Below are 15,844 nucleotides of genomic sequence, written 5' to 3'. Positions count from 1 at the left end.
TGGTGTCGGACGGCAGGAATTATTTATGCGTCTTTTGATGTCACACGCGTACAAAGTGACATTTGTACGTGTGAAGCAACGGCAGGTATGCGCTGTCTCCTGATGTTTTAAAAATGTTTGCTGTAATTATGGATCGCAATGAATCAACAAAGAATGGAGTGAGGACACAAAGCGAAGGAGGAGGAGGAGGAGGAGGAGCAGCCTGCCTGAGGACGGATTATCTATTCTTTCTCTTAGCGCTGAAGCAAAGTCGATATGGCGAGCGAAGGAGTGAGCGAAAGAGAGATGGAGCCCGCGCTAATGCCTCTTCTTTGGCAAATTGGATTCTGTGGATTTTTTTTCTCCTTAAAATTAGTGAAAGTTTTCTACACTCAAATGTGTCGGACTTGTCTGTTTGACTTATTATAGGATGGATAAGAGGGACATTTGGACTCACTGACCCTTAAAGAGAGAGAGCGAGAGAGAGAGAGAGTGAGAGAAAATAGTATAATAGGTAGATCAATATATATAGTTATAATGCAATAGTTAGTTGGTTGGTTAGTTAGTCATTGATCAATTTATTCGCCAGCTGGTCAGTTGGACCTTTAGTTGTTTAGTTAGCTATGAAGTTAGCTCAGTAAATAGCGTGTTCATTCTGCAGTTAATTAATTGATGAGTTGGTTAGCTGGTCGGTTGGCTGGTTAGTTATTTGTTTGGTCACTTAGTTGGTTATCAGGTCGATTGGTTTGTACTCTTGATGTCGGCCTAAGCTATTTTGGGCACGCTGGCCCTTTAAGAAGCAATGAGAAAGCGAGAGTGCGAGAGTTTTGAAGGGAATGTGAGCGATCCATCTGTCCTGATAGCAGACACACCAATCACTCATTGTCTCTCTCTCTCTCTCTCTCTCTCACACACACACACACACACGCACGCACGCACGCACGCACACACACACGCATACTCTGCGAAGTGGCTGAATAAGAAGGTGCACTAATAACACGCTGACTCGTGACGCTCCTCCAATCACAGACGAGGACCGTTTGACAGTTTGTGTGTTTGCGGATAAATTAAATGTTTGTGTGTGTGTGTGTTCTTGGGTGTGAGTAGATAGCGAGTGACTGTATGTATTTGACAAGAGAAGAAACGTGTGTGTGTGTGTCTGTTTGTGTCTGCGGGAAGTAATTTTGTGTGTGTGTGTGTGTGAGCATTTCTGTGAGCGAAGGCTGCACAAGGAGTGAGGATAAGAGGGAATTAAAGCCACCACAGAAGAGAATTATAGCCACCACAGAAGACTCAGAGGAAAGGTGGCTTTGCAGCTGACTAGATGGAAGGTGGGGGGTATACGACGGGTGAATGGGGAAGGTGTCAGATGAATCGATGGGGGGTGGAGGGCTTTGGTTCTTAAGAAGAAGCGACCGGAGAGCGCAACAGGAGAGGAGTTAGTGAGAAGCTGGGAAGGCTGATGAAATGGAGACAGAAATCGGGAAAGCGGATTTATATAGCGGGATGGAAGTGTGTGTGTGTGCGTGAAAAGAAGAGTAAGTGGGGGGTGGTAATTGAGAAGAATGAAAGGCTAAGAGCGGTGAGGAGTGTATTAGTTGTACAGTGTGAGAGAGCCATGGATCATTTAGTGACATCCTTCCATGTGGCGAATGCGGCAGAATGTGGATTAATGGCCACACTTGAGGCCAAAATGGCAGAATTATCGGCCCCAGGTTGTCATAATGTGGACAAGGCCAAGTGTGACACGTGGAACTATTGAACGAGTGCTAACGCATTAAAAGGGTGTGGAGCTGGCATACTGTATTCATGAGCACAACAGCAAATATAGGTAACGTCTAAAACATTTAGCTGGCAGGAATAATCATGAGCACTATGAAACAAAAACAAGACATCCTGTCTAAAGGGCTATGTGGCTGGCTTAGTCTGACACCATGGGGCAAAAATAGGTAACGTTTTGTTGAAAATAGCATGTGGCAGGACTAGTCATCAGCACAATGGAGCAAAGATAAAGTAACGTCTTGTTTAAAAGGGTATGCGGCAGGCATAGTCATGAGCACAACGTAGCAAAAAGTGGTAACATCTTGTTTAAAATTATATCTGGAAGGCATAGTCATGAGCACGACAGAGCACAATAGAGCAAAAATAGGTCATATCTTATTTAAAAGAGGTATGTGGCCGGCGTACTCATGAGCACGATGGAGCTAAAAATAGGTAACATTTCAAAGGGTATGTGGCAGGCATAGTCATGAGCATGATGGCGCAAAAATAAGGAACGTCTTAGTTTTAAAAAAAATTTTTTTTTTTTTATTCCCCCCCCCAGTTTGGCTGTTAGGTCAAGCAGAATGGAGGATTTGTATCCCTTTTATGCCGGAACAGTTTTACTGTGTCACAGTGGAGTTTTTAAGCGGTCGCTGTGGTTTCTTAGTATTATAATTGATATTTATTGAGAATCAGAGTCGATCAGTCGAACAGAACAAAGTTTCTAGAGGGGAGTGACAAACGAAGACAAACGACAAAGCACTAATTGTAAACCAGATGAGAAAAGTAAATCATTACATATCAAGAACAACAAAACATTAGATATGAGCAGCCGCGGGGCATGAGAGGGGAGCCCCAATGCCAAGCAGTCATCCAGCCCTGGCGGTCCGGCCTCAGGAGCACCGCCATGCAGCTTATTGAGAACCCCCCCCCCCCCCCCCCCCCCCTGTTACTATGACTAGGTCCCCGACTGGCAGTCATGGGCCCTACCCCGTGCATTTATTAGGGAGGTTGATTATGCTTAAATCGCCAAGTATGCACAATCTTGGGGAAAGTGTAATCCTGAAATTCAAAATATAAGAGAGTTTCTGTGTAACCGAAGACCAAAAGCATTGAATTGGTGTGCATTCCCATATAGCATGAAAGTAGGTGTCTGGGGTATTTTTGGGGCATTGCGCGCATATATTAGATGGCGTTAAACCCATTTAATGCATAGTGTGCTTAGCAAAGTGTGTTCTATGGAGCACTTTATATTGTATAAGCTGTAAATTTGTGTTTTTTGTCATTCTAAACATATTGTTACATATCTGTATCCAGTAGTTACAGTCAGTGGACATGGAAAGGTCTTCTTCTCATTTAGTGATTGGTAAGTACTTTGATTTAGTGCGTGAAATTAATTTAGAAACTTTTGAGAGATTTCCTTTGCGGAAGAAGCTTCACTATTTGCTTGACGAACTCCGGCAGTTCGAGGGTGCTCTGGAGTGTCGGTATTCTTTCTTTTTTTTAATTAGTTTTTTTTATTGCTGCTTTTAATTTATTGTATTAAAGAAAGTTTCAACCTGTTATTTGGAAACACTTCATCACGTGTCCTAAAAACATTATCGTTAAATAGTTGTTGTAGGTGGTCAATTCCATGTTGTTCCCATGTGCTAAAATGAAGGGTTATATTCTTAATTTCGAAATCTGGATAATGTCAGATTGGGGAGTGCATACTGGGAGCTAATTGAGATCCTGTAGTTTCTAAACTTTTCCACCAAGCCGTTACGGAGGATGAGATTATTGGATTTTTTAACCATTTATGGCGTTTAAATGGGAGTTTTGGGAGTTTGATGTTTTTGCAGTCTATTTGTTCCAATTCTAGTCAAGAATGATGCTCCTCATTCTGGTGCATCCATTTGATGAGGTATTGTAATTTGTTAGTTCAATAATATTGTTTAAAGTTGGGAGCATTTAGGCCTCCCTCCTGTTTACTTTTCTGAAGAATGGATAAACTAATTGTATTTTTCTTATTTTTTGAATACAAATTTATTACAGCAGAATCTAATGTCTTATTTCAAAGGGTTTGCAGCAGGTAGAGTCATGAGCATGACGGATCAAATATACACAAAAATGTCTTGTGAGAAAGGATAGTGGTAGACATTTTCATTACTGTTGCTAAAACAGATTTTCTTATGTCACAGCCATATTATAAAATCACTAGGAGGAGTCATTTTCTGAACCGCTTCTCCTCACTAGGGTCGCGGGTGTGCCTATCCCAGCTATCATCGGGCAGGAGGCGGGGTACAACCTGAACTGGTTGCCAGCCAATCACAGGGTACATACAAACAAGCAACCATTTGCACTCACATTCACACCTACGGGCAATTTAGAGTCTCCAATTAATGCATGTTTTTGGGATGTGGGAGGAAACCGTAGTGCCCGGAGAAAACCCGCGCAGACACGGGGAGAACATGCAAACTCCACACAGCCGGGGCCAGGGATTGAACCCTGGTCCTCAGAACTGTGAGGCTGACGCTCTAACCAGTCGTCCACCGTGCCGCCGCAAAAAAACATTTAAAATTTTAAATTAAAATTTTTGCAAATATATTAAAAATAGAAACCACATCTAATATCTCATAATTGAAGGCTAAGTAAAGCTGTTCTCAATGAAATGGCAAAATAGAAACATCAAGGGGCAAAAATAAAAACATTCAGTAATTCCCTTTAAAAGGCGGCACGGTGAGCGACCGGTTAGAGCGTCTGCCTCACAGTTCTGAGGACCGGGGTTCAATCCCCGGCCCCGCCTGTGCGGAGTTTGCATGTTCTCCCCGTGTCTGCGTGGGTTTTCTCCGGGCACTCCGGTTTCCTCCCACATCCCAAAAACATCCATGGTAGGTATATTGATGACTCTAAATTGCCCGTAGGTGTGAATGTGAGTGCAAATGGTTGTTTGTTTGTATGTGCCCTGCGATTGGCTGCCAACCATTTCAGGGTGTACCCCGCCTCCTGCCCGATGATAGCTGGGATAGGCTCCAGCACGCCCGCGACTCTTGTGAGGAGAAGCGGCTCAGAAAATGGATGAATTCACTTTAAAAATGTAAATCGCAGTTATTTTGATGTCAATATTCTCTTGACTTTTTTTTCACGCTTCACATCCTGCTGCAATTCGGTGCTGAAAGTATCCTCATCTCAGCTGCGCGGTTTAAAGAAAAATCTTTATTTGGTTTCAGGAGAACCGCAGTTTGAGTAGCAGGGGGAAAAAGTCTGAAAATACTTCTACTCCATGATCGGGGTCAAAAAACAAGTTTCCTTTTTTCCATGACCCAAACCACAAAGTGAAAAAAACATATCTTGACGCTCACTGCTCAAATGTTTTGTTTCTGCCCTGGACAACATCCGTTGACCGCATGTTACGGATCATCGCCTGATATCTGCTCTGGAATATAAAAAAAATGTTTTCAAACTTTCAAAGACAAGTGGCTATGCAGCTTTCGCCCACTGTGAGAATGGGAATGTCATTTTTTATGGAGGCAGGCTTGTAATTATAGAGAGTAAAAATAAGTGTGTAGGGCTCGAAATGCATTCTGGCTGCTGTGTTGATTTTTTTTTTTCTTCCTTGTAATCCTGCTGGCGTGACTAATTAGGGAAAAAGATGACCTCATAAATTAGTGGTAATCCCTCTTAATAGTGATGACTGTTTGGATTGTTGTTTCAATATAACATCCTGTTTTAGCACACTTTCTTGTCCGCGGCCAAGTAGAAGCGCCCGCCTACTAATTTTTTTTACATGAAAGATGATTTAAAAGTAGCCAAGGCGACCCACAAAATTAGCAAAAGAGGGTAAAATTGGGATTTTATTGAGAAAATCCGAACTATGAAAAGGTATGCGATGTGTACCATTTTGATTTGAATCGGCCATTTTGAGTACTACTCAGCCCGAAAATTCAGCCCCTGAAGCCAGTTTCCCTGAGCAATATGAAATTTGGCAGAGATGTCTATCATGAGGCGGCACGGTGACGACTGGTTAGAGCAACCGCCTCACAGTTCGGAGGACCGGGGTTCAATCCCCGGCCCCGCCTGTGTGGAGTTTGCATGTTCTCCCCGTGCCAGCGTGGGTTTCCTCCGGGCACTGCGGTTTCCTCTCACATCCCAAAAAAACCATGCATGGTAGGTTAATTGACAACTCTAAATTGCCCGCAGGTGTGAATGTGAGTGCGAATGGTTGTTTGTTTGTATGTGCCCTGCGATTGGCTGCCAACCAGTTCAGGGTGTACCCGGCTGGCCTCCTGCCCGATGATAGCTGGGATAAGCTCCAGCACGCCCACGACCCTAGTGAGGAGAAGCGGCTCAGAAAATGGATGGATGAAGATGATTTTATTTATTCATTCATTCATTCATTTGTATTCTACTGTTTGGTAATACAGACAGTTTTAACATATATGACAAAAATTGCTTTTTTTTGTTTTTGTGAAAACTGCCAACTCTCCCTTTAAAGGACGTTCCTGTAGAGATTTTGGCTGGTTGCGACCAAATTTGAACCTCTTCTGCTTGATAGATGGCTGATGCTAAGTATTGAAGAACCTGAGTTTTTTTTCATTGCCTCTAGGCAGAACAAAGTGTGATAACTCACCATAATACAAAAACTCCAGGAATAGCTTATGAATGGTTGCCAATTTCAGCTCCCAAAGCTCGTTTTAATTAGGAGCGTGAAATTTTGTAGGTACTCTATGTCTATCATGAGTCCAAAAGCTCTCACAAAACCATGCCCTAAAAGACACAGGAAGTCATTTTGGTTAGAAGCGACCTTTAAAACTAATTTTGGACATTTCCAGAAGTCCTTCAAAGATGAACTCCTCTTGGACATTTTGGAAGTTTATTGGTTTTCAGCCCAGATTGGGAAGAATATGCTCAAAAAAAGAACAGTGGCGTCCTTGGGGCCTTGGACTTTAATGCGGTGGCGGCTGAGAGGATTTAGGTAAACAATTACAGTTGCACTATTGATGTTAGGCACGTGGGAAAAATGGCACTTTTTCTTTTATGGCACTTTACAACTGAACAATAATTTCAGTTCTCATAAATTTACATACACTGGCAGAATTTGTCAGATGAGCAGTGATCAGGCAAAACACATTTATTTTATTTTTCTTGGGATTACAATTAAAATGTAGGGCATTTCAGAACAGCACAATCATTAAACAAAGCAAAATAATAATAATAATAATGAAATGGTCCACATTCAGTCATGAGTCATATTTGTAACCGTGTAATATGGTGCTGAATTTATATCTCCATCAAGTTGGCTAAGGTAGCTGAGGTCAAAAGAGCCGCTCTTCATTTGGTTTCGGAGGGTATTGTTCATACTCATGTTTTAAGCGAGATTCTTAACTCGTTCGTTAACTCTTAACTTATTGTATTCATCAACTGAAATCCAACGGTTTACTGCCACCGATGAATATATATGTCAAGTACGTTTTTCGATTGGTAAGCGTGGAAGTTGTTCTCGCCCAGCTTGTCTGTGAAATTCAGGTTTGTAAACCATTGTAACGTTTAACAGATCCCTGTAGATTTCGGTGTTGCATCACTTTGGATTTGAGATCGGCACAGCTTTTGAGTAGAAGATAAAGATTATCCGTTGAATCTCAGCTGGTCACATTAATTATAAGGATGAAAAATGGCAGCACTTTGGAAGTCGAACAAGTTTAGGAACCTTGCACTCAGATAGATTATGTACATTTTTGGTATGAACAAAGTATGTGCCATGGTAGGTAGTAGAAGATGTGCGTGTCGTGAGGAAAGATATCAGAGAGGAACGCGATGTAAAAAGGCCACCGACGATCAACTCGAGTCCTGCGGTGAGTCAGCGTCGCTCGCAGAGCATTTATTAGTTGAGTATCATAAATAAATTATTATATTGTCCTTTCTCAGTCTTGTTTTTGTTGTTTTATAGTTTAAGGTGTGACAAAAGCAAAAAAAAAAATATATTAGCGTCAAAGTCACTGTTCTGCTTGACATGTTTCTTTTCACAAAATGCTGGTTTTCTCCGCTTTTTTGATCAGACACTGGTGTTTTGGGTGAAACTAACCAAAATTTTACTGCTGATTACTGAAGAACAGTTTCACTGTTTGCGCTGGGCTTGGTTCCTAACCCCTCTGAAGAGCAAGAGTTCACTCTATACAGTATATGTACATATTTATGCGTGTTATTCTCATCAATTTTCATCTGATCTCTGAATGTCCACAACAAGAACCCAGTTGATTTTCAATAATACGCCATGCAAGATACTTGGCTGCCATTTTGAACCTATTTTACCCCTGGACAAAACACCCCTTGTCGTCCTTGCTAATTATTTTGCCAGGACTTGTTGGCCCTATCCCTACGATCAATAAAGTCATCGCTAATTAACAAAACATTTCCAATCAATGAGATGTGACAAGCGGCTACACGAGGAGTTTAATTGAAAGCGAAGTCCGCTTCATCCCGCCTGCCGACATTTAGTCACAGCGTTAATTCTTTGTCAGTGCACTACACACCTGCTGTTTTTACGAGCGCACCTCCCTAAAATAAGCATTTTTTTTTCTTACGGCTTACTTTCTTATTTGTTTGCTGCATTAGTCAGCACAAAGGAAGGTAGGGGGAGAATATGGCTGGCGCATAACGGCATTGTTAGGCGAGCGGTATATGTGGCGTGTCGTGATGGATTGGGGAACAAAACACCCGGGGGCGCATGGCGTTGCTGCGCACCAAACACATTTTTCATCTAATGGGAACAAATGGGCTTCGCCGTTGTGCCACCGCGGCACAAAAAGTAGAACATTCTAATTAGTTGACAGTGGTGTATGGCGTTTGGGGGATGAGGGAGGTGAACAAAGCGAAATTCTAAGGAGCGGGGGGCAAAATTTCCAGAGAGTAAATAAAGGTCTGGTACTAATATAAGTTAAAATGGACATAATGTGAGTAAAATAGCATCTGAGAGTCCTAACAGAAGCTTTAAAAGCTTTACTGCCTTGTACCTTTCTCCCCGAGTGTCGTTTGGTGTTGTATGTATACATTTCCGCAGCCATGGCAGCACATTCAATAACAAAAACTCAAACGCTTTGCTTTCAGCATCACCGTTCCGTCTCGTTTATGCACTTCCAATTTAGTAAAGATTCGACAATCTCAATGAAAAGTGAGTCTTTGAAGGACCCAGACAAAGGGCCAAAATGACTTCCTGTGCCTTTTCTACTTATGATTGTCATTGCTATTACATTTCATGTTGCAACTGGCTTTGGGGGCTGAACCCCCCCCCCCCCCCCCCCCCCAAAAAAAATCACAAGCTTATACGAATGTTTTGTGTTCTATAGTAAGTCATCAAACTTCGCTCCCATATTCCCCCTACGTGCAATGACGAAAAGTCAAATTCCTGTCAATTTAGTGTCACTCACCTGTCAAATAGTCGTGGTACCGATTTGGTAGCAATTGGACAAAATCTTGCTGACAAGTTTGTCTTTGAAGGACCACTGGAAATTGGCGAAATAGGCCTAAAATGCCTAAAATGGCCACTTCGAACCAAAATGACAGACTTCCTGTGACTTTTCGGGCATGAGTTGTTGAGGGTTTTTTTGTGCGTCATGTTTATAAGGGAAACGTGCTTCTGATGCTATTTTTGTGGGTGGCCACTATGGGTTGCTCATTTGTTGTTATTTGTCATCTTTTTTTCCCACCGCAGGCCGGCCAGACGTGGTGGAGTCGGTTCCGGATGAGCCCACGTACAACGTGAGCAGCGAGCTGACGCTGGAGGTGAGCCGTGCCGACGACACCCAGGTGGTTACCTGCGCCGTGGACCACCCGTCGCTCGCTCCGGGTGACAAGAGAAGCGAGCAGTCCCTCCAAGTCTTGTGTAAGTCACATTATAGGCAGAGGTGCCATAAGTACCCTCACTATGTACCGAGAAGTAGAAGTACAGATAAAAATAGAAAAAGGACTCTGGTAAAAGTAGAAGCCCTGATTCAACTCATGGACTCATGCAGAGTGGGTAGTGTAGGCAAAAATTGTGCAGTTACTTTAGAACACCGGTGTCAAACTGGTGGCTCTGGGGCCACATAATTTTATGTGGCCCGTGAAAGCAAACCAAAATTGCTCATTGTGTTCTGGTGTAGTACCATTGAGATGTGCAAGCATTTTTTTGTTACCAATCCACCTTTGAAAATAAATTTAATATTTGAAAAACATGTTTTTATAGGCTTCTACTTTCAAAGCTGGTTATTCATCAATGTGTTCCATATACTGTATGAAATTACGGTATATGAGGTAATCTTTCATTTATATGGGTTGTGTTGGAAAATGTATGTCAGAAAAAGATTTGCCAAAACAGGGTTCACAGTCGTAGCGCCCCTCTGAGGGAAGTCATAAGTACGATGTGGCCCGTGACAAAAATGCAAATGTGTCAAACACCCCTGCTTTAGAACAATATGACTCCAGTAAACGTAAAATGTAGTCCTCCGAATAATTACAAGAGTAAGCGTAAGTATTCCGTGAAAAAGCTACTCAAGTGCTGAGTAACTGGTGAGTAACTTCTGATTATCTAGCTATCTGTCTGTCTGCATACCTACTTACCTACCTACCTATCTATGTCTGTCTGTCTGTCTAGCTACCTACCTATTTACCTATCTATCTATCTGTCTGTCTGTCTGTCCATCCATCGATCTAGCCATCCATTTAGTGCTTCTATAAGAATAATACAAAAAAAAAAATCTTGTTGCATGTTTTTTTTCCTAAGAGCTAGAATAGTCAAAGTACAAATACCTGAAAAATCTCAAGTACAGTAGCAAAGTATTTGTACTTTGTTACCTTTTTACTTCCCACAATTGCTGATGGGTGAGGGTGGGTGAGGATGCTGGGAGAAAGAGTAGAAGATGGTCTATATTTATGTAGTAGCTAAGAGGAGTGTAGCCCGGCGCGTACATTTTCAGGTGGTGGCACTGCCACCATGTGGCCTACCTAGGTATTGCCTTTTGGTATAAGGCGCAGGCTTATGGCATCCTGGGAGGCGGCGGGCAGATGCGAGTCGATGGCGATATAGATGAACGAGATGTCGTGCGCATGCCTGCACCAACTTGAGTCCTGTGTTATGTAACTGTGTGTGTGTGTGTGTGTTTTCATTTACAGATTCCCCGAACGTTCAGATCCTGCCTGAGAGCGATTTACCTCGCGAGGGGGAGAAGTTTCACCTCGAGTGTTTGGGCAATAGCAACCCTGAGTGAGACAACACACACACACACACACACACACACACAGATACACTTGGACACACACAGACATCATAAATGATTAAAACACTGGTCTAGACACTAAACCCTAACCCTCCCAGGCTGAGGTTGTGTCATCATGGAGCAGTGATCAAACCCGAAGAAATGCTGCTGGCGTGGTACGCTTTAGTGTCAGAAGTGGGATACGAAGCCTCCGCCACCCAAATTCATTTGGTGTCTAATATGGGATTTGATTTTCATGCCTCCAGAGGAATCTGCTTGATCACACACATTATTTAAAAAAAAAACTAAGTTGATTGTCATCTATAGTCAGTGTGATAAGATACCCTAGGGTGTTTGGTGTCAGAAGTGGGATAAACATGACACCGTCTTAGGTCATTTGGGATCAGAAGTGGGATTTTCTTAACACACCTTCAGAGGAAGCTTCTCGATCGTGCTCATGCTTTAAAAGGTTGAAATGGAGTTGATTGTCATTTATAGTCAATGTGATAAGCCATCCTAGGGTTTCTGATGTCAGAAGTGGGATAAAAAAATCACCCCGTCTAAGGTAATTTGCTGTGAGGAAGTGGGATTTGATTCCAACAGCTGCAGAAGAATCTGCTCGATCACATGCACCCTTGAAAAAAAATGCCAAAATAAAGTTCATAGCTGGAGTAGTGAGGATCCAATTCAACCTCTGACTCCATATAACCTTTTTGTTTGCATCAAACTTCTGACACCAAACATTTCAGGGGTGGCCAAGGTTGAAATAACAGCAAAGACCTGTGCAGAGCTTCATCACTCTTGACTTTTCCTACCATGTTAGGTATGGGTTTGACCCCACTTCTGACACCAAATACTTGGGCGGTTGCCTGTGTAAAGCCATTCAAATGTATGCACATAAGAAAAACTCCTCGAAGGTGTAAAGAAAATTTCACCCGAGTGAATAAAGGATGGTTGTAGGTGTACCTAATGATAACATGCTGCCTCTCTGCAGGCATCATTTATGTTTTGCCTGTCAATCAAACAGCAGCACACGTGGTGTGCATTTTCACAATCAAATCGACCGTCGCCTGTGAACATTGTCAATTAATACCTCAGGAAGTGCGACTTTGACCTCAGCTGGTGTTTGCGTTCTACCACGCAAATAAAAAATATATAAAAGTGATAACTACATCTTCACACTTAGGCTGCTGATGTCATCTGCCATCTTTAAGTATTTGAAAGCATTGACTCTCATTACATTAAACATGAGGCATGGGTTCCAATCCCACTTCTGAGACACAATACCTTGAGGTGGCGGTGGCTCATTGTATTAGCTATAAATGTCATTTCTAGTCATTTATAGCCGCCTCCTCGAGGTATTTGGTGACGGAAGTAGAATCCCTCTTTTGACACCAAACAGGCTGTGTTTAATTTAGTCATATCTAACCATGTTACAATGATGTATCAACACAATAAGCCACCGCTGCCTCAAGGTATTTTGTGTCAGAAGTGGACTCAAATCCAATTTCAGACACGAAGGGCTCTATTTTCGTGACTGCTGTAAATCCGGTGCAGTGTGTGGCGTAACTGTGTGGAGGCGCGTTAGACCTCGTTACCGTTGGTAATTTCGTGGACCAACATACCCCAGCGCATCTAAAAGAGGGACGTCTGCGCTGCTGTGGGCGTGATCGCAGCAAACTTCAATCCTATTCAATCAAAGCTGCTCCTCTCATTCCTTTTAAATGCGGCGCGCTAGAAGCGCACTGACAGTCTTTGACGTGGCGCAAGAAGAAATTTATTCCAGAAGGTCGAATATTGCAAAATACGTTTGTTCGGAACTGCAACCTGACCGCCACACTGGGATGATGTAAAGGAGATCACAAATACCTGCGCCATGAAGTGGGCACTTGGTGACCGTCCCCCACCCCCGAGCTTTCGTGTGCCCCCTGGGCTGGTAAGAATATAATACTACTACTAATAATAATATTAACAATGCCTTCAATGAATTGATTTCCACAATTTGATGCCCGCTGTTCACATATTTATGAATGGATTACGTCTGACTTCCACCACGCATATCCGCAGAGCTCAGGATCTGCCTGTGCCCCAATCAAATTCACCAGAATCACGTTAGACCAGCAGTCTAATCTTAGATTAGATTAGTTAGACGTGCTCACAGCAGGTGTACATTTTTGACAGACATTTTGTTATCAAATTGTCTTTCTGTCAGGCATGTCAAAGAACACACCCTTGTTGCGCCGGTACATCCATTTTGTCTGCCAAATTAGCAAACACGCACGGCGAACCTTGTGCTTCCATGAAAATCAAGATACTCCAGTTTTTGCGCTCTGTTGCAGGTCCGCCGTCCACGAAAATACAGCACCAAAAAGCATGTGTTTATTTTAGTCATTTCAAGACGTGTTACAATAACAAGTCAATACGATGAGCCTTGAGGTATTTGGTGTCAGAAGTGGGTTGGATTCTTACTTCTGACACCGAATATCACATATTTATTTTAGTCATTTCCAGCCATGTATCGTCAAATGTTATAATGACGCATCAATACAATGTGCCACCACGGCCCTGAGGAACTTGGTGTCACAAGTGGGACTCAATTTCATGCTACCCATGTGGAATTGGATCTAGCACGCTCGTTTATATTAGTCATTTCTAGCCTCGTAATGACGCGTCAATACAATAGCCGCCCGAGGTACTTGTGTCAGAAGTGGAATTCCATCCAACGCTGCCCATATGGAATCGAGTTGTCATGCAACGCTAGCACCTGTGTTTCTACAAGTCATTTCTAGCCGTGTAAACAATGACGTGGCGGCACGGTGGACGACTGGTTAGAGCGTATGCCTCACAGTTCTGAGGACCGGGGTTCAATCCCCGGCCCCGCCTGTGTGGAGTTTGCATGTTCTCCCCGTGCCTGCGTGGGTTTTCTCCGGTCACTCCGGTTTCCTCCCACATCCCAAAAACATGTATGGTAGGTGAATTGACAACTCTAAATTCCCCGTAGGTGTGAATGTGAGTGCGAATGGTTCTTTGTTTGTTTGTATGTGGCCTGCGATTGGCTGGCAACCAGTTCAGGGTGTACTCTGCCTCCTGCCCGATGATAGCTGAGCTCTAGGCTCCAGCACGCCCGCGACCCTAGTGAGGAGGAGCACCTCAGAAAATGGATGGATGGATGGATAAACAATGACATATCGAAACGTTGAGCAACCATTGACCCGCGTAATTTCGAGTCAGAAGTGGGATTCGAATCTTCAAAACACTCCCCCACTGATCCACTAATTACATGTAATATCTCATGTCAATAACTAAAAAAGAATAATAGGCCACCTGTGGGCAGATAAACGCAACATAGACACATTGTTTTGTAAAACTCATGCACGCTTGCACACGCACACACACACACACACACACACACACACACACATACACACGCACACACAAATCTTAAGCCAAATACACTCTTTCTTTCCTTGTGGCCTTTCTGAATTATAGATGAAGCTTCTAGCCACCCGCACTCATCGATCCACTCTTTCCGGTCCTTCCCCTCCCTGCCACCTCACCTGCCGCCAATTTGCGCCTTTCCATCTTGTCCCTCCTTACCCGCCGCCCCTCCTACCTCCCCCTCACATCCTTCCCTATAATGATCTCCACTCGCACTTTTTCCATCACATATACTCTCTCCTGTCAGTTTGATTGACAGCTAGATCAGATATAAGATGGATGGAAGGTGGTAGGGGATGTTGGGGTGGGCGGGGGGTTGGAATAGACCTGAAATAGTTAGATTTACTCAAGGTATCTGGTGTCAGAAGTTGAATTGGTACCAACCAACCCTCTCAATAAATGAGCAGCCAGCATTTAGTTTTTTTTACATCACCCATATTGTATTGGTACGGTACGCCATGCTAACATTATTTGAGGTAGGTAGGTTTGTAGGTACATTGGGTGGGTAGGGAGGGAGGTAGTGATTTAGGTAGTAAGTGTATAGGTAAGTAGGTATTTGTTTAGGAGGGTTAGGTAGTAGGAAAGACAGTTGGTCCATTGGCCATCAGTCGGTAAGTAGTGATCTAGGTTGGTAAGTAGAATAGAATGGCTATGTAGGTAGGTAGGTTGGTCAGTAGGTAGTGTAGATGGGTAGGTTAATTGGTCGGTAGGATACTAGTTTGATCGGTAGTTATTTACATAGGTAGGTAGGTAGATTGGCCAGCAAACATAATTGGCAGAGGTAAAAACAATACTGATGATAATATCTGTAAACCATCATAAAAAAAATCATTAACAGCTGCATAAACGTTCATAATCACAGAGAAGAAAGAGGGAAGAGGGTCTCCTGCTGGCTGTAAAAGGCGATGGTCTGCTGCTGTGCGAACCACCACCTGCCTCCCCTGGCCCCCCCTCAGAGTGACAGATCGTCGGCAATTAAGCAAACAATTAAGCCGGCATTTAGCGTCTGTAAGTGGCTGTTATGAAACATTACGCTCAAAAGTCAATGTGCGTTTTACGGTCCCGGGAGCGACCCGCTAATCGCGCGGATGTTGCCAATGCCGTTGAAAATAGAAAAGCAGCAGCAAGCCAGGTCAAAATGTTTAAAAGGCTGACTGTTGCAATTTTAAAATGGGATTGTTGCACTGTAAGGGAAAGAAATCAATCCTACAATGAGAGCAAATAAATGTTGCACTTCTTTGCACTTGAGTGCACTGTTTGTTCACTTTAAATCAGCAAACAGCCATGTCACACTGGGATGGCGCCAGTCAAAAGTTGCTGGCTAAAGTGAAGTTGAGATGTAAAGATTACAGATCACAGTAATCCTGGTACTTTACCGTATGACGACAACACGCAACCGGTGAAGGACGTGTAAGGCTTTATCCAATATAGCTTGTAGAGGGAAAAGGTCAGCCAGA

The 15,844-nt window shown here is 43.1% G+C and overlaps 1 protein-coding gene across 2 annotated transcripts in view; it reads left to right on the top strand.

Annotated features, from left to right (window-relative positions):
* The window catches only part of cadm3 (cell adhesion molecule 3), a 131,971-nt gene that overhangs the window by 93,863 nt on the left and 22,264 nt on the right, over window positions 1–15,844 (top strand). For both annotated transcript variants that reach the window (XM_061693091.1, XM_061693090.1), the window contains exons 6-7: window positions 9,428–9,598; window positions 10,867–10,957. In XM_061693091.1, the coding sequence (XP_061549075.1) occupies window positions 9,428–9,598; window positions 10,867–10,957 (262 nt within the window). The remainder of the gene's footprint in view (window positions 1–9,427; window positions 9,599–10,866; window positions 10,958–15,844) is intronic.

Source organism: Phycodurus eques, chromosome 13 (assembly GCF_024500275.1).
Source record: "Phycodurus eques isolate BA_2022a chromosome 13, UOR_Pequ_1.1, whole genome shotgun sequence".
Taxonomy (NCBI): domain Eukaryota; kingdom Metazoa; phylum Chordata; class Actinopteri; order Syngnathiformes; family Syngnathidae; genus Phycodurus; species Phycodurus eques.
Note: the sequence above shows the minus strand (reverse complement) of the source record. Positions and strands in the feature narration are given on the sequence as shown.